The sequence below is a fragment of the Capra hircus genome, chromosome 14 (genome assembly GCF_001704415.2).
Source record: "Capra hircus breed San Clemente chromosome 14, ASM170441v1, whole genome shotgun sequence".
In the NCBI taxonomy this organism is placed as follows: Eukaryota; Metazoa; Chordata; class Mammalia; order Artiodactyla; family Bovidae; genus Capra; species Capra hircus.
Window position 1 is genome coordinate 55118138 of NC_030821.1, and position 18567 is coordinate 55136704.

The following is an 18567-nucleotide window of genomic DNA, read 5'->3' on the forward strand; positions in this document are numbered from 1 at the left end:
AGGAAGATCCCTTGGAGAAGGAAATGACTACCCACTCCAGTATTCTTGCCTGGGAAATCCCATCCACAGAGGAGCCTGGTGGTGTGGCAAAGAATCAGACACAGCTTCAGGACCAAGCAACAACAATTTTGGTTAAATAAAACTTATTATTGGAATTAATTTCACTTGTTTCTCTCTTTACTTGTAATGTGGCTACAAGATAACTTAAAATTCTATGTGTGGCTCACGTTATTTCTATCGGACAGTGCTAGTCTAAGGCTTCGTTCCCTCCATCAGGCTTGTGGCTGAACCAGAGTGATATACTTGCCCTCATTTAGAATTTCACAGTCATCCCAAACAACCACAGCAACATTATGAACTGTCACCACCAATATTCAGTGTGCTGAGTTATTTTTCACATGTTAACTCATTTAATCCTCCCACTGATCCACACAAAGCCCCAGGTGACATGAGAGCTGTTTTCTGAGTAACACTGTTGTTGCTTGAATGCTAACTAGAAAGAAACTTCATTAGTTTAGATTCCGTTAATTTATTATTTAGATGAGGGTGAATATATGCCATTATTTTATCTCTAAATGGATAAATAGTATCAAAGACTTCAGGAAGAAATTTAAACTACTTGAAAAGAAAGAAATAAGTTCTTTCTGAACACACAGCAAAATTATTACTAACTTCGTGTTACAATTGCAGATGGTTTTGTTGTTTATTATAAGGATCCTTGGAGAAATGAGCTGATGGAAGAGAATCGTCACCATGTCACTAACTTGCTATGGGACTCTATGGAACATCTCACTTGGCTTCTATGATCCCACGTTTTTCAACTGTAAAATGATGATTGCTGGACAAAGTGCTGATTTAACCCCAAGAGTTCATGAAGTCTACCAGACTGGGATAAATCAACATTAGTTCTTGAAAATAATTAGACTTCATTTTTCAAAGTTCCACAATTCTGACTTTAAGCTAATTTGCTTGAATAGTCTAAGTACCTCTCTATCTCAGCATTTGTTTTTACCTCCTTCTAGAAATGCATAACAATACAGCAAATAACAAATTTTGACCAGACCTGAAAAGCCTCTTTGAAAATTTGTATGAGCCCAAAACATTTAGATTTCATGAGTCCAAAAGATTTACCTTTAAAAAAAATTTTTAGGGACCTCCCTCATGGTTCAGTAGTTAAGAATCCACCTTACAATGCAGGGAACTCGGGTTCAATCCCTGGTTGGGGAACTACAATCACACATGTCACAGGGCAGCTACATTCAAGTGCCACTACTTAGAGGGTCCATGTGTCACAACGAAAGATCACACAGGTGCTACAACTAAGACCCAATGCAGCGAAATAAATAAATAGATATTTTAAAAGATATTTTTATTTCCACAAGTTTCTAAATACTGAATTCAAAGCTGCCAGGTGCTACTTGATAACTATTTTCAAAGAACCAAAGAGCCTCTAGATAAAAGTGAAAGAGGAGAGTGAAAAAGTTGGCTTAAAACTCAACATTCAGAAAACTAAGATCATGCATCTGGTCCCATCGCTTCATGGCAAATAGATGGGGAAAAAGTAGAAACAGTGACAGACTTTATTTTTGGGGGCTCCAAAATCACGGCAGATGGTGATTGCAGCCATGAAATTAAAAGATGCTTACTCCTTGGAAGAAAAGTTATGACCAACCTAGACAGCTTATTAAAAAGCAGAGACATTACTTTGCCAACAAAGATCTGTCTAGTCAAAACTATGGTTTTTCCAGTATTCATGTGTGGATGTGAGATGGACTATAAAGAAAGCTGCTGCTGCTGCTGCGTCACTTCAGTCGTGTCCGACTCTGTGCGACCCCATAGACAGCAGCCCACCAGGCTCCCCTGTCCCTGGGATTCTCCAGGCAAGAACACTGGAGTCGGTTGCCATTTCCTTCTCCAATGCATGAAAGTGAAAAGTGAAAGTGAAGTAGCTTAGTCGTGTCCGACTCTTCGCAACCCCATGGACTACAGTCTACCAGGCTCCTCCATCCATGGGATTTTCCAGGCAAGAGTACTGGAGTGGGATGCCATTGCCTTCTCCGATAAAGAAAGCTGAGTGCCGAAGCACCGAAGAATTGATGCTTTTGAACTGTGGTGTTGGAGAAGACTCTTGAGAGTGCCTTGAACTTCAGGGTGATTTCCTAAAGGAAATCAGTCCTGACTATTCATTGGAAGGACTGATGCTGAAGCTGAAACTCCAATACTTTGGCCACCTCATGCGAAGAGCTGACTCATTTGAAAAGACCCTGATGCTGGGAAAGATGGAAGGTGGGAGGAGAAGGGGATGACAGAGGATAAGATGGTCAGATGGCATCACCGACTCAATGGACATGAGTTTGAGTAAGCTCCAGGAGTTGGTGATGGACAGGGAGGCCTGGTGTGCTGCAGTCCCTGGGATCATAAAGGGTGGGACACAACCGAGCAACTAAACTGAACTCACCTGAGTCATCATGAAGAATTCTAGTTTATTTAAAGTAACTAATTGCTAATATGATTGTCCTCAGGCCACAGCTTCCTGCTGCAGAGAGTAGCTCCCATCTCATCTTGAGCAACCAAGGGTGTCCCAGTGTGCGGAAAAATTCCAGCTGGCCCTCAGCAAATCTTGCTTGTCACATCCGAAATCAGTTTCAGGATGTTTTGGAAAAGAAGATTTCAACACGCACTTTGATTGGATATTTTTAGAATTGTCGCCTATGAGAGAGTTACCCAACCCCAAGGCTGGTCATTATATTTATTGTCATCACTTCGTCATCACAGCCAACAATAAAAGACACACCATTTATTGAGTACTGATTTCATGCCAGCTTCTGTGCTAATTCATTAGCCTGCATTATCTTTGTTTAAATCTCTCAATAATTTTCTGAAGTGATACTGGTATTTTTGGAAGTATAGTTGATTCATGATGTTGGGTCAGCTTTAAATGTGGGGCACAGTGATTCAGTATATATGCTGTGGTTGTTGAGTATTCACTAAGTTGCGTCTGACTCTTGTGACCTATGGACTGTAGCCTGCCAGGCTCCTCTATCCATGGTATTACCCAGGCAAGAATATTGGAGTGGGTTGCCATTTCCTTCTCCAGAGGATCTTCCCAATCCAGGGATCAAACCTGGGTTTCCTGTATTGTAAGATGAATTCTTTACTGCTGAGCCACCAGGGAAGCTCTCAGTATATATATATTCTTTTTTATATTCTTTCTCCTTATAGGTTATTAAAAAGTATTGAACATATTTCCTTGTGCTATATAGTAGGTCCTTGGTTATTTTAAATCGGATAGTGTGTATATGATAATCCCAGGATTCTAATTTATCCTAAGCTCCTGTTATTTCCCCTTTGGTAACCAAAAATTTGTTTTCTATGTCTGTGAGTCTGTTTCTGTTTTGAAAATAAATTCATTTTTATCATATTTTAGATTCCACGTATAAGTGATATCATATTATTTTCTCTCTCTCTGTCTGATTTACTTCCCTTAGTTCAATCTCTAGGTCCATACATGTTGTTTATCATTTTACCAGCATTTCCCTGAATACGATCTTCTGAATATGAACAGCTGACACTTGGCCTTTCTGATAAGAGAGGCAGCCCTTGTCCGACCACTTGAAGAAACCAAAGAAAAGACTGCCAACTTAGAAAATAGATATAGAGAATCAGATTATTTAGTTATAAAAATATTCTTAAGTTTAGCAAGTGATTTACCAAAGCACTCTTTTAAGCAGAGTCACTTTAATGCACCTGAGGGATGAGAGTGCTCCAAGTCATAGCTAGATAGTTAGCGTGTGTTGTACCCAAACTCCTTGGTAGAACCCTGGGCATCAGAGTGAGGTCTGCAGACATCGTAGGGCCCAGTCTGTAGGTGAACCAGATAACAGTTCTTGCCATCAGCCCATGTTCACTGTGTGTATAGGTTTACAAAGTTTTGAAGAACGGCATGCACTTCAAGGCGGGAGGAGAAGGGGACGACAGAAGATGAGATGGTAGGGTGGCATCACCGACTCTATGGACATGAGTTTGAGTAAGCTCTGGGCATTGGTAATGGACAGGGAAGCCTGGCATGCTGCAGTGCATGGCGACTCTTGCAGTGCAAGAGTCGGACACAACTGAGCGACTGAACTGAACTGAAGAACCTCAAGGTGGATTCAGGTGTCCTGAGACAGTCAGATGATCTTTCAAATAATACAGTTTTAACATGCAGATGCTTCTGGACAATTTTTTCTACTACCAATCGTATCTAAAAATAGCAACACCGCAAACGGCTGCAGGTGCTTGCACCACCTGCTTTGAATGGGCTCATCTTTCATTAGAATTAGAGTGGCACAAAAAGCTGCTAGTCACTTTCAGAGCATCCCCAATTTTTCCTAATTATTCTCCTCCCTGTGAAATGGATGGTGTACAGCCTCTGTGAAGTCCCTCTGCTAGGACTGGAATGTGATGCTCTGAAGCAGGTAGAGAAAATGCCAGAAGCTGCCACCAGCTGAGACAATGAGGGTGACTCATTCTATCTGAGTTTGAAAAGGATGGCTAGTGTTCTCAATAAAAACTACCTTCTGTAAGTCTATTTTTGAGTCAGATGACTTAAATGGGTCTAAATGACAGGACATTAATGCATCTCCTTTGATAATACTGTATTAGCCTGATATCAATTTTCTTCCTTAGTAGCTGTAGCTTTCCCCCACAGTACATCAAAGTGTGATGGAGGAAGTTGCTTTTCAATCTTGTCTTAGAGACAGGATACAATCGGGGCTGGTAGGAATGGGAGCAGACGTCTAAGGCAGCTGCAGGACTTTGAGAAAAGGCAAATACCCCCCAAAAGGTGCCCCAAAAGTCCCTGTGGAATGAAGGAATGAATGAATGAGTGAATGCACACAAGTGTGAGAACAGTTGTGGTGAAGGAGACAGAGCACTGGACGTCAATGAAGAGAACTGAGTTCCCAATGTTGTGCTGCCTACCAGCCCTGCCATCTGGGCTAAATCACTTAACCTCAGTGTATTGGGCTTCCCTGGTGGCTTCCCTGGTAGCGCAGTGTTAAAGAATCCACCTGCAACGCAGGAGACCCAGGGTCGATCCCTGGGCCAGGGATCTTCCTGGAGAAGGAAATGGCTACCCACTCCAGTATTCTTGCCTATAAAATCCCGTGGACAGAGGAACCTGGCAGGCCACAGTCCATGGGACACAAAGAGTAGGTCACAACTTAGTGGCTAAGCATGCCCACATGTGCTCCAGTAACTTTATCTATAACATAAGAATCTATTTTTATTCATTTAAATCTATTTTTTAAAATTCTCCATTTAAAAAATATCTATTTTTCCTTCAATTCTCAAAAACTGAAAGACTCAATTTTTCAAGAACTTTCAGAATAAGTCCGGGAATATCCGTATCCTGTCTGGCACGTGGGAAGAAGTGGAGATGTGAAGGCATTTCCCATGAGATGCTGAAAACTCGACAATGCTCGTGTATGGCCTTGACATGAAAGCTCAAACACTATAGTCTGGATACTTTAAGCTCACATAAGATCTATAGCAAAGTTTGCTTAAAGGCACTGAAATTCTCTACGTGAGCAGCACAGTTTTTATGAATGATACTTCAATGAGACTTTCATCACGTATCACGTCAAATATTTGTTTTCATCCATACAATCACTAAAGCTTATATGAGAGCCCCACTTCTGGTGAGACGTTGGGTACACATGCCATCAGCTTTATCTGAATCAGACAAAATGTTTGCTTACCAACAGCAATGTGTTCACAAGAAATAACCCTTCTTTGCTTTTCTTGCCAAGACTACATCTTCCTTTGCAAGTAACCGCACCTAACCGTGGGGCTTCAGCAAACAAGAGTCTCTTTCGGAACAGACACTGTGAGTTACCAAACACTTAGCACTTGAAATTACAACCAGTCACACCCACATCTGTTCATTTGCTTCTAACTCCACCCTACTTCTTGGCTTTTCCAGGCGCTTAGAATTCTTAATCTCGTAATTTGTCATGTCGCTCTTTAAAATAGAGGAGAACACGCGCCCACCTCCCACCCCCACACACATTTTATCTGTCCTTGATCATGTTCGTATGGGCTGAATTCACTGTAGATTTTTTCCTTCATTCTAATATTACTTTGGTGAAGGGGAACAGCTACCCACTCCCGTATTCTGGCCTGGAGAATTCCATGGACAGAGGAGCCTGGTGGGTCATAGTTCAGGGAATCACAAAGAGTTGGACACGACTGGGCGACTTTCACTTTTAATGTTACATGGCTTTATAGGATGTTTGTGTAAGGAGATGCCCTCCCCTCATTCCCCTCATTTCTGCCACAATAAAAAAAGCTGTATAAAAGCAGGGAATTTGTTCCAGTCGGATGCACGAGTATTGAAGAGAATAGGCAGCTATTTATCTTAATCTTTAGAAAATGTTAACAAATTCCTGTCAGCATCCATGCAACCCTCCAGTATCCAATAACTGACATAAAACACTGGGCTTGCATGAAGTACCCACAAGGTCTCTGCTTCTAGAAGTGATGACATCTCAGGCATTAGCTGCTTGACATAGAGGGACACCAGAAAAGTGAGAAGTGTTTGAGCGATAAATCAGTCATAACACAACTTAGAAGGCAGCAGGGACTGAAGCATTCATGAAGAAATGACGCCTCATGTCATTTTACTGAACGGGACCTCCACATGGAACATCTGTTCCCGGGGCCACACAGTAAAATGAGCCTTTCTTTTTTTGCCCCAACTGCTTAGAAGACAAGGGCCCTCCTGTTCCCACACTGACACCCCTCATTCTTTTCCTGCAGATTGTATTTCATAATGATATATTACTTCTGCCGGAAATGAGTAGTTATCCAGCAAACGCGTAATTCACTCCATAAAACGAGGACGACATGCTGAAAGATTACCAAGGTCACAGGCAATTCTGCTGACAGCTGAAAACAGTTAAACTGACTTTCTTCTTCTTACCACCCAGGCAGGACCCAAAGGGGAACAACATGGCCAAAAATTTCCTTCTGGCTCAGAAATCTGAACTCCATCCAGGCATTCCCTCAGCTTCCTCCACTCCCTCCAATAAAAATGGCTGGCTCACAATGTCTTTTGATATCATCCCACTTCTTTCACATGGGATCTAGGAAAGTTTAGGGAATATATAGATGGAGGCATCTGGTCAAAGGAATCAAAAGCAATCCTTCCACTATGTATTTGGACAAGACTCCAAAGCACTTGGGTCCCACCAAGTGCCCAATATATGGGATAGATGAGGTGGATCATTTCCCGGAAAGTTGGGGCCACTCTTTACTGCCTGAGTGGAGGTGCAGCTTGGGTCTTTAAGGCCTCTTTCTCTGCAAATGATTCTCTCTTAAGTTTCAAATGTTTAATAAATAAAAGCAGGAGTTATTGCATATATTCACCCAAACTTTATCTATGTTCAGGCTTCACCAAAAACCCCCAAATTACTGGAAATGACAAAAATGGACAGTTTTGACACTATGAATGGTGCTCAGTTGTTCAGTCATTCCTGACTGTTTGCGACCCCATGGACTGTAGCTTGCCAGGCTCCTCTGTCCATAGGATTTTTTGGGCAAGAACAATGGAGTGGGTTGCCATCTCCTCCTACAGGGGATCTTCCTGACCCAGGGATCGAACGTGTGCCTCTTGCATCTCTTGCATTGGAAGGCAGATTCTTTACCACTGAGCTACCCAGGAAACCCTATGAATGATGCTATCTATATCTAAAAAAAAGAAAAGATCCTGGGAACAAACATTTTTACATGTAAGTACACACCAAAGGCAGCAGAATTATTGCCATGTCATGCCAAGTTAGAAAGTCAGCATAGAATCAATAACCAAAATATTATGTATGGGCTCTTCTACATGGGTGGTACAATATTGTCACTTTTTGCACTGATCACTGAGGTTCTTTGCACAAGACAATGTGTTTCTCTGTACGTCTGTATGGGAGAGCCTTTTTATGATATCTATAGCCCTATGGGGCTTCCCTGGTGACTCAGTGGTAAAGAATCCACCTGTCAAAGCAGGAGACACGGGTTTAGTTCTTGGGTCAGGAAGATCCCCTGTAGGTGGAACTGACAACCCACTCCAGTGTTCTTGCCTGGGAAATTCCATGGACAGAGGAGTTTGGTGGGCTACACAGTCCATGGGGTCACGAAAGAGTGGGGGACACAACTTAGCAACTAACCAACAACATAGCCATTTTAATTACTTTACTAGAGATATAGGCTAGAATAAGAAAGTAACTCCAATCCCAACAACTGAGAAAGACGTCACAAAATCAATGGACTGATTTAAAGACCATGCACTTGCTTCATGAAGCAGAAATTCCAGACCTGCCTTCCCAAACCTGAAGCAGAGTTGCTGGTTTCCAGTCCAAGCCATCCCCTCCTCTTTCCCAGGAAGAAAAATCTCCTTTGGTTTGGATTCACCCTCTGTTAATCAGGGTGGATTCCTGCCTGAGAATTCTTCCCTTGTGCTGGATGCAGGGGTCAGATCCTGGCTTCCGGGGGCAAACACTGAGCCACTGGAATAATCATTCCTGTAGCCACCTTACTTTGTTATTTTATTATGTGAAATGATACATTTTCCTTATTGTTTAAAGCAATGTGGCTGGAGTTTTGTCATATTCACAAATCAACCCTGAGTATTCATTGGAAGAACTGATGCTGAAGCTGAAGCTCCAATATTTTGGCTACCTGATACGAAGAGTTGATTCACTGGAAAAGATGTCTGAGGCCAGGAAAGATTGAGGGCAGGAGGGAGCTACAGAGAATGAGACGGTTGGATGTCATCACCAACTCAATGGACATAAGTTTGAGCAAACTCCAGGAAATGGTAAAGGACAGGGGGATACCTGGCATGCTGCAGTCCATGGGGTCACAAAGAGTCAGATACGACTTACCGACTTAGGAACATATTCACAGAGCTTAATACAAAGCCTACTCAGGGCTTAGTCACTGTTGTGTCTGATTCTTTGCGACCCCATGGACTGCAGCCCCCCAGGCTTCTCTGTCTGTGGGATTTCCCAGAGAAGCATACTGGAGTGGGTTGCTATTTCTTTCTCCAAATACAAAGCCTATTTACTCTTATATGTTGGACAGAATTTAAAAGTTTGGCTAAAAAAGTTTGGCTACCTACTTTCTGGATTTAAAACATATTCCAGTAATTAATAAATTAGGAGGAAATTAGGTGCTTCAGAGCCACATCATCCCAAGAACAGAAAGTGACAGCCAATGACCTGAGAACAAGGAAACAGACTATAAAAAAATAACATGAAAAACAAGAAGTAAAAACTCAGCCCACAAAGTCATTATTATATCAAAGAACAGATTGTTCTAGAAATAATTCATGTAGAGAAAATTTCATTTAAACTAATAACTTTTTTAAAGTTTTTTCTGCTTAAGAGTTGAGCCAAAATTATCTGGGGAAGAAGAGCTGTTAGGACCACTTATTCATTGAGAACCTCATACAAGCTTGAAGTTTACACATGTGCCAGAATGCATTGTTCCCAGATGATTGGAACTCAGTGGCCATTTGTGCTCCTAAAGCACATAATGAAAAGTGATCAGGCCCCAAGAACACTCACAAAAGCCCATTGGGTTCCCAAGGTGCTAGAAGACTGTTGGAAACTATGGCAGGGTTAGGACGATGTCTACCCACTGGAAGTGAAAGCGCTGTTCCTGAGGTCAGACCCAGGTCATTGGGTCATCAGAATATAGAGATATTTCCTTAAGCCCTGGAGCAGGCACATGCTGCCCCACAAGCTGCCTGCCCATCTCTGGACAGTGCAACGTGGGGCTGCCTGACAGCCTGTGCTAGAGGACAGACCACCATACGGAGTGGGGGACTGGAAGAGAGGACCTGTAAAGTCTCCTCCAATCGTTTCCAATTTTCCTGTCTCCTCTGGGCTTCCCAGGTGGCTCAGGGGCAGAGAATCTGCCTGCCAGTGCGGGAGACACAAGAGACTCGGGTTCGATCCCCTTGAGCAGGGAATGGCAGCCCACTCCAGTATTCTTGCCTGAAAAAATCCCATGGACAGAGGAGCCTGGTGGGCTACAGTCCATACAGTTATAAAAGAGTTGAACATGACTGAGAGACTGAGCATACATATGCAAACACTTGGTCCTTAGGGGTCAAAAGATGCTCCGGATGCTGGCTGTTCTGTCCCTGTAATCTTCTAAGTCATCACAGACCTCTGTCCACGAGGCACCTGACAGCAGGCACAGTCTGACCGCAGGAGCTGTCCCTCTTCCTGGCATCGCTAGCACCAGGCTCCTCACTGCCATCCTGCTGCTGCCTGAAATCCCCAAGCAAAGGCGCAAGGTGCCACCACCAAGGACAGCAGGACTGCAGGGGTGATGAGATGCATGTGAAATTGCCAGCTTCTCTAGCATGGTATTGATCCTTAACTCTGATATATTCAGGCTTCCTTGGTGGCTCAAACGGTAAAGAATCTTCCCACAATGCGGAAGACCCGGGTTTAATCCCTGGATCGGGAAGATCCCCCGGAGGATGGCATGGCAACCCACTCCAGTATGCTTGCCTGGAGAATTCCAAGGATGGAGGAGCCTGGTATTTTACTATTCTCCAAAACCTGGGTCAGCTCTGCCTATCTCCCCAAAGACTTCCCCCAAGTCTTCCTGATTGAAATTAATGATGGCTTCCTCAGAGCATTGCAGCAGGTTCTTCCCCCTCCTTCATTGCACCTCTCTGCATGAAATATAGTTATCTGTGGGCACATCTTGTCTCCCCTAGAAGATCCCAGGAGGCAAGATCCAGGACAGTCTTGGTAAAGCAGGAGAATTAGCTCTTTCCATCTGGGAGGTGACAATTTGTTAAAGTGACTGGGCAAATGAACGAAGAATGGGTCTGGGAGATGGTAAATTTTACTCAACATTAATTCATCTATATGCAGTGAGCAATACTTTGGCCACCTGATGTGAAGAGCTGACCCACTGGAAAAGTCCCTGATGCTGGGGAAGATAAAAGGCAAAAGGAGAAGAGGGTGAGAGAGGATGAGATGGTTGGATAGCATCATGGACTCAATGGACATGAATTTGCTCAAACTCTAGGAGATAGCAGAAGACAGAGGAGCCTGGCATGTTGCAGTCTATGGAGTCACATAGTCAGACATGACTTAGCAACTGAGCAACAAAGTGCAGTGTGCATGTAGAGCATGACTGCTGTGTCTACTCTGTGCTGGATGTTGAGTTGGACTCTTGGGGAGGCAGTGAGATAAATTAAGAGTTAGTTAGACAAAGTCTTTACCCTCCAGAATTCACTGGCTAATAGTGGAAGGTGTCATCCCCTCTGACTCTCAACATTAACTCAGAAATGGGACTTGGAGCCAGGACATGTTTCGTCACCCAAGAGATGTAACTCAGATTATCTGGGGAAAGAGTGGCAAACTCCTACTTCATGCCCCTTCACCTTGGAACTTTAGACCGATCTAGGACAGAAGAACTGTACAAAACAGATCTTCAAGACCAAGATAATCATGATGGTGTGATCACTCACCTAGAGCCAGACATCCTGGAATGTGAAGTCAAGTGGGCCTTAGGAAGCATCACTACGAACAAAGCTAGTGGAGGTGATGGAATCCCAGTTGAGCTATTTCAAATCCTGAAAGACGATGCTGTGAAAGTGCTGCACTCAATATGCCAGCAAATTTGGAAAACTCAGCAGTGGCCACAGGACTGGAAAAGTCAGTTTTCATTCCAATCCCAAAGAAAAGCAATGCCAAAAAATGCTCAAATTACCGCACTATTGCACTCATCTCACACACTAGTAAAGTACTGCTCAAAATTCTCCAAGCCAGGCTTCAGCAAGATGTGTACCGTGAACTCCCTGATGTTCAAGCTGGTTTTAGAAAAGGCAGAGGAACCAGAGATCAAATTGCCAACATCCACTGGATCATGGAAAAAGCAAGAGAGTTCCAGAAAAACATCTATTTCTGCTTTATTGACTATGCCAAAGCCTTTGACTGTGTGGATCACAACAAACTGTGGAAAATTCTGAAAGAGATAGGAATACCAGACCACCTGACCTGCCTCTCGAGAAATCTGTATGCAGGTCAGGAAGCAATAGTTAGAACTGAACATGGAACAACAGACTGGTTCCAAATAGGAAAAGGAGTACACCAAGGCTGTATATTGTCATCCTGCTTATTAAACTTCTATGCAGAATACATCATGAGAAATGCTGGGCTAGAAGAAGCACAAGCTGGAATCAAGATTGCCGGGAGAAATATCCATAACCTCAGGTATGCATGACACCACCCTTATGGCAGAAAGTTGAAGAGGAACTAAAAAGCCTCTTGATGAAAGTGAAAGAGGAGAGTGAAAAAGTTGGCTTAGAGCTCAACATTCAGAAAACGAAGATCATGGCATCTGGTCCCATCACTTCATGGGAAATAGATGGGGAAACAGTGGAAACAGTGTCAGACTTTATTTTTTGGGGCTCCAAAATCACTGCAGATGGTGACTGCAGACATGAAATTAAAAGACGCTTACTCCTTGGAAGAAAAGTTATGACCAACCTAGATAGCATATTGAAAAGCAGAGACATTACTTTGCCAACAAAGGTCCATCTAGTCAATGTTATGGTTTTTCCAGTGGTCATGTATGGATGTGAGAGTTGGACTGTGAAGAAAAGCTGAGTGCCGAAGAATTGATGCTTTTGAACTGTGGTGTTGGAGACGACTCTTGAGAGTCCCTTGGACTGCAAGGAGATCCAACCAGTCCATTCTGAAGGAGATCAGCCCTGGGATTTCTTTGGAAGGAATGATGCTAAAGCTGAAACTCCAGTACTTTGGCCACCTCATGGGAAGAGTTGACTCATTGGAAAAGATTCTGATGCTGGGAGGGATTGGGGGCAGGAGGAGCAGGGGACGACAGAGGATGAGATGGCTGGATGAGATGGTCCATCACTGACTCGATGGACGTGAATCTGAGTGAACTCCAGGAGCTGGTGATGGACAGGAAGGCCTGACGTGCTGCGATTCATGGGGTCGCAAAGGGTCGGACACGACTGAGCAACTGAACTGAACTGAACTGAGGGTGTGATGGTCTGAGGGTAGATCGGGTAGAGACAGGCCACATGGGATTCCTGTCCATGCAGAGATTGGAGAGAGAAACCTAGCACAAGAGTTGAGGACAGAATGTATTAAGGAAAAGCAGGGAGTGTGTCCTATCTTAGAGAGGGTACAAACCCAGAACAGGGAACCAGCATGCCCAGGTCTGAATCCCAGCTTGCCCATTTACTCACAGCGTGATCTTGTGCATTCTTAACCACTCTATGTCTCAGTTTCCCCATTTGTAAAAATGAGAATAAAGACAGTATCTTTTTCTTACAGTTGTGGTAAGGACTTAAAGAGTTTAATGAGCTAAGGGCTTGGAACAGTGTCAAAGTGTGAGCTGTCACTACAGTTGTCACTGTGTTGTAGGCTGGACTGAGGGGCCATCAGGACTGGGGTGCTAAGGTTAGTCCCTTCCCTGTAGAGGCCACAAAATCAACAACCTCTCAGCCACCATGACCACCACTTCCCAGTGATGGTAGTAACCTGGGGAGTAAATGAATTTTCCAATCTGGTCCATCCAAGCAGGGAGATTTTCTAGACATTTGAGTGTAATCATCATGACCGAGCAGGAAATATACAGCTTCTCCTCCTCTCAGACATTTTTTACTGTTACCCATTGTTTACCGTTTACCAAAAGAAGACTTCCAACAGAGACGCTCTTCCTGAAACCCAGCAGGACCCCAGACAACCTTCCCAGGAGGCCCTCTCCCATATCCTCTGCTCTAGCTCTTCTCTGAAGCATCTAGATAACAGTATTTGATGCACATTTCCTGAGTTGTTTTGCAGATGTGAAAAACCCTTCTCTTTTCAATAGACGAAAGATGTTAACTACTGAGCACATAGCTCCAGACCTCCTGGAACCTAAGGACTGACCATGTGAACCCCTGTGACACCACCGTGTGACCTCACCGTCAGTCAATCAGAGAACTGTGCAGAAGCTGCCCAAGTACCCTGCTACAGCACCCTTCTCCCCACCTGACTTTTTCTGTTTGTTTTAATTATTTTATTTATTTTAATTGGAGGACAATTACTTTACAATATTGTGGTGTTTTTTGCCATACATCAACATGAATCAGCCACAGGTGTACATGTGTCCCCCATCCTGAACTCCCCTCCACCTCCCTCCCCATCCCCTCCCTCTGGGTTGTACCAGAGCACCGTTTTGGGGTGCCCTGCTTCATGCATCAAACTTGCACTGGTCATCTACTTTACATATGGTAATATACATGTTTCAATGCCCACCTGCCTTTTAAAAATGCTTTGCTGAAACCTTTTGGGGAGCTCAGTGCTTTTTAGGCATGAGCCACTGGTCTCCTTGCAGGACCCTGCAGTAAACCTTTCTCGCTTCCAAACTCCAAGGTTTCAGTTTGTTTGGCCTCACTGTGTGTCAGGCGCATGAACTTGTGTTAGTATTTCTTTCCCAAACTTCTCCAGAATTTAGCTGTCCTTCTGCAGATTCAGCATCAGTTCTGGCCTCATCTTCTCACCTGAGCCTCCATATCAGCCTGCTGATGGCTTTTAGTCCCTCTTCTCTGCTAATTCCATGATCCTTACAAAACTCAGATCATAACTGTGTTTAACTATGTCTGGTGGGAAAATACAAATGAAAACAAAAATAGCATATGGCTGTCCCACCATCAGGCTTATGATTAAAACTGCATCAAAAAAAGACAACTCATGGTAAAGATCAGATTTGTGATCACCAGAGGCAGTGGGTAGGAGGAGGGAAAATTGGATGAAGGTGGTCGAGAGGTACAAACTCTCAGTTATAAGATAAGTAAGGGGACTTCCCTGGGGCTCTGGGGGCCAAGACTCCATGCTCCAGATGCAAGGGGCCTGAGTTCCATCCCCAGTCAGGGAACTATCCCACAGGCCACAACCAAGAGTTCTCACACCACAGCTAAGACCTGGCACAGCTTAAGAAATAAATAAAGTATTTTTTCAAAAAGATAAGTTAAGTTCTAGGAATATAATGTACAATATGATTGATAGAATTAAAACTGCTCGTGTTATATGTGGAAGTTGTTAAGAGAGTATGTCTTCAGAGTTCTCATTACACAGAACCAAAGTTTTTTCTATTTATTTAATTTTATATTTATATGAAATGAGGGATGTTCACTAAATGTATGGGATAATCATTTCATCCTGTATGTAAGTCACATCATTATATTGTACACCTTGTGTGTGCTCAGTTGCTCAGCCATGTCCGACTCTTTGTGACCCCATGGTCTGTAGCCTGCTAGGCTCCTCTTGCCTGGAATTCCCCAGGCAAGAATACTGGAGTGGGTTGCCATGCCCTCTTACAAGGGATCTTCCTGACCCCGGGATCAAACTCGCATCTCCTGCCTCTCCTGCACTGCAGGCGGATTCTTTCCTTACTGAGCCATCTCAGAAGCATTATGTCAATTATAACTCAGGAGAAAAAAAGTAAAGTCTGCTAATATCAAGCACTTTTAATGGGTCTGAGAGGGATATTCTCACACACCCAAAATGGGAGTGAGGTCATTTTGGAGGGTCTCTAGGCAGCGTGATTGAAATTTAAGGTGCTCAGTCCTCTGACCTAGCAGCTACAAGACTCCACATCTACCCAGAGGAACATTCCCATGAGAATGAAGGAGGCACATCAAAATGGTAAATTGAGCCCTGCTTAGAACAGAGAAGAAAGCTCAGAAAAAATCTAATAGTCCATCAGAAGAGAAATGGCTGCACTGTGATATATCCACTTTCTGGAACATGACACAGTGCTGAAAACACGAACTACACCTAGCATTACCGACATCAAAGGAGCTTACATGAAGACAGATAAGCTATGTCTGTCCCCCTTCATATTCATACGTTGACGTTCTCACCCCCAGTATCTCAGACTGTGACTGTATTTGGCGATAGCATCTTTAAGGAGGTTATTAAGATATTGACCAAATAAGGTGGGCCGTAAGCCAATATGAGTAGTGTTCTTGTAAGAAGAGGAAATTAGGATATGGATAAAGATTCATGAAGGGAAAACCTAGTGAAGACACAGAGAGAAGATGGGCATCTACAAGCCAAGGAGAGAGGCCTCAGAAGGCAACAACCTGCAGACACCTTAATCTTGGACTTGTTGCCCCCATACTGCGAGAGAATAACTTTCTATTGTTTAAGACAGTGGTCCCCAACCTTTTTGGCACCAGGGACCGATTTCATGGAAGACAGTTTTTCTATGGACCGGGGTGGCAGGAGGGGATGGTTTCAGAATGATTCAGGCATGTTACATTTATTTTGCATTTTATTTCTATTATTACATTGTGATATATAGGGTCTTCCCAGGTGTAACTAGTGATAAAGAATCTGCTTGCCAATGCAGGAGATACAAGAAATGCAGATTCGATCCCTGGGTTGGGAAGATCCCCTGGAAGAGGAAATGACAACCCACCCCAGTATACTTGCATGGAGAATCCCATGGACAAAAGAGCCTGGTGGACTACAGTCGATAAGGCCGCAGAGAGATGGACACAACAGAGCAACTGAACACGCTACCTTATAGTATATATGATGAAGTAATTATATAACTCACCATAATACAAAACCAGAGGGAACTCTGAGCTTGTTTTCCTGCAGATAGATGGTCCCATCCAGGGATGATGGGAGAACAATAGGGATCAGCTGTAAATACAGATGAAATTTCATTCTCTTGCCTGGTGCTAACTTCCTGCTATGTGGCCCGGTTCCCAACAGGCCACAGACCAGTATTTTGGCCATGAACTAGTATTGGACGAGTACTGGGTTAGGGACCCCTGATTTAAGGTACCTAGTCCATTTTAGACTGTGGTACTTTGTCACAGCAGCCCTATTGAACTAGACCACACAATACACAATATTAGATATTTTCTCTGGGTGTATATAGCTATGTGTAATGTATGGAAAAGAGAATGGAAGGGCTCACCCCAGTCCAACCCCTCCTTTGGGGAGGCATAGAGATTGAGATTGGGGACTAGGGGTTGAAAAGGTAAAATAAGGCTTTACTGATTATAATAACAAAGTACTTGCACATTATTTGTATATCAATTTTAAAAGCCCTCACTCATGGTCTTGTATTGACTACAGCATACAATTTACTTCCCCACCTGCAACTAGCCATCTGTAGAACTTCATTCCCACTCTCACTCCTGAACCTTTCACACCAATTTGCCACACCAGACTATCCCACCCCTCCACAGTCTCCACACCTCTGTCTGTCTTCTCCACACCTCTTCCCCCTCTGTAAGCCTGGGCTGCTGATTCTCATCCTTCACAGCCCAGCTCAGCTGTTGCTCACAGTAGAAATAGGTTGCTAGAAGTCTTACTTGGCAGATTTTTCCCAAGGCCCTCTTCTCTGTTTTGGTTTTTTTTTTTTTTTCTTTTATGTCTTTATTCATTTTCATACTCCCAGTTCCCGATCAGTGCCTGTGGCCAAGTAAATGCTCAATAAATGGTTCCAAATGCGCTGATGATAGCAACATTTCCTAGCAGGTTGCTTTTTCCTCCAATGTGTCTCAAAGGTCCCACATTTCATTCTGTGTGAATTAACAGACTCCCTTGAGACCAAAACCGTAATCACGACATGACCGAGGGCCAAGCCTTCTACTGCTTCTTTCATACAATGGGGATGACAGTATTTCTGAGCTAGCCAAGCCGCATTTACTTTCAATTTTGGTGAAATCAACTGAGAATGTATTGCAGTTTATTTTATTCAAGTTCTGTGCCCATAAAGGTCTTCAATTGCTTAACTCACAATGCATGCATGCTCAGTCACGTCTGACTCTTTGCGACCCCATGGACTGTAGCCTGCCAGGCTCCTCTGACCATAGGATTTTCTAGGCAAAACACTGGGGTGGGTTGACATTCCCTTCTCCTGGGGTTCTTCCTGACCCAAGGATCGAAACTGAGTCTCCTGCACTGCAGGAAGATTCTTTATCATCTGAGCTACCAGGGTTACCTGAAATAGCCCGTATATAAAAAATGCCTCTTGAGCTCTAACTGGAAGGCTCTGCTAACCCAGACCTTACCTCTTCATTGGCTTGGGTGAGCACTCTCTCTCCAGATTGGAGGATGTGTGTTTCACGTGCATTGCATTATAGGAAGTGTGAGTGTAGTCATTTTCGTCGCTGTAGTCAGGACCGAGCAACGTCCGGGCCCATGTTCCCATGTCATAAGGAGGAAGAGTGCCTCCAAATTCAGATGGCAAAAATTCAGGATGTATTAGCTGGTGGAGGCTGTTTAAGTTGTTTCCATGCAGGAAAATCTGGAAAGGAAAATAATAAGCAAGGAAAAAAATCCAAAACTTATGATCGAGCATTTAACCTAATACACAGTCTAGCAGTGACAAAGTAGATGTGTTGTTGGTGATCATGGAGTTTAAAGAGGCATTCAATTTTGTGTCTGTGGCTTAGTCTTCATAAAATGTTAATTTATTGCTCAGAAAGGGGGCTGAATTAAGTCTTTAAAAATGAAGTTCATGAAT

At 43.5% G+C, this 18567-nt stretch overlaps 1 protein-coding gene across 1 annotated transcript in view; it reads right to left on the bottom strand.

Annotated features, from left to right (window-relative positions):
* CLVS1 (clavesin 1) overlaps nt 1-18567 on the bottom strand; it is a 164121-nt gene that overhangs the window by 10014 nt on the left and 135540 nt on the right. The window contains exon 5 of the mRNA XM_005689009.3: nt 18113-18348. Within this exon, the coding sequence (XP_005689066.1) occupies nt 18113-18348 (236 nt within the window). The remainder of the gene's footprint in view (nt 1-18112; nt 18349-18567) is intronic.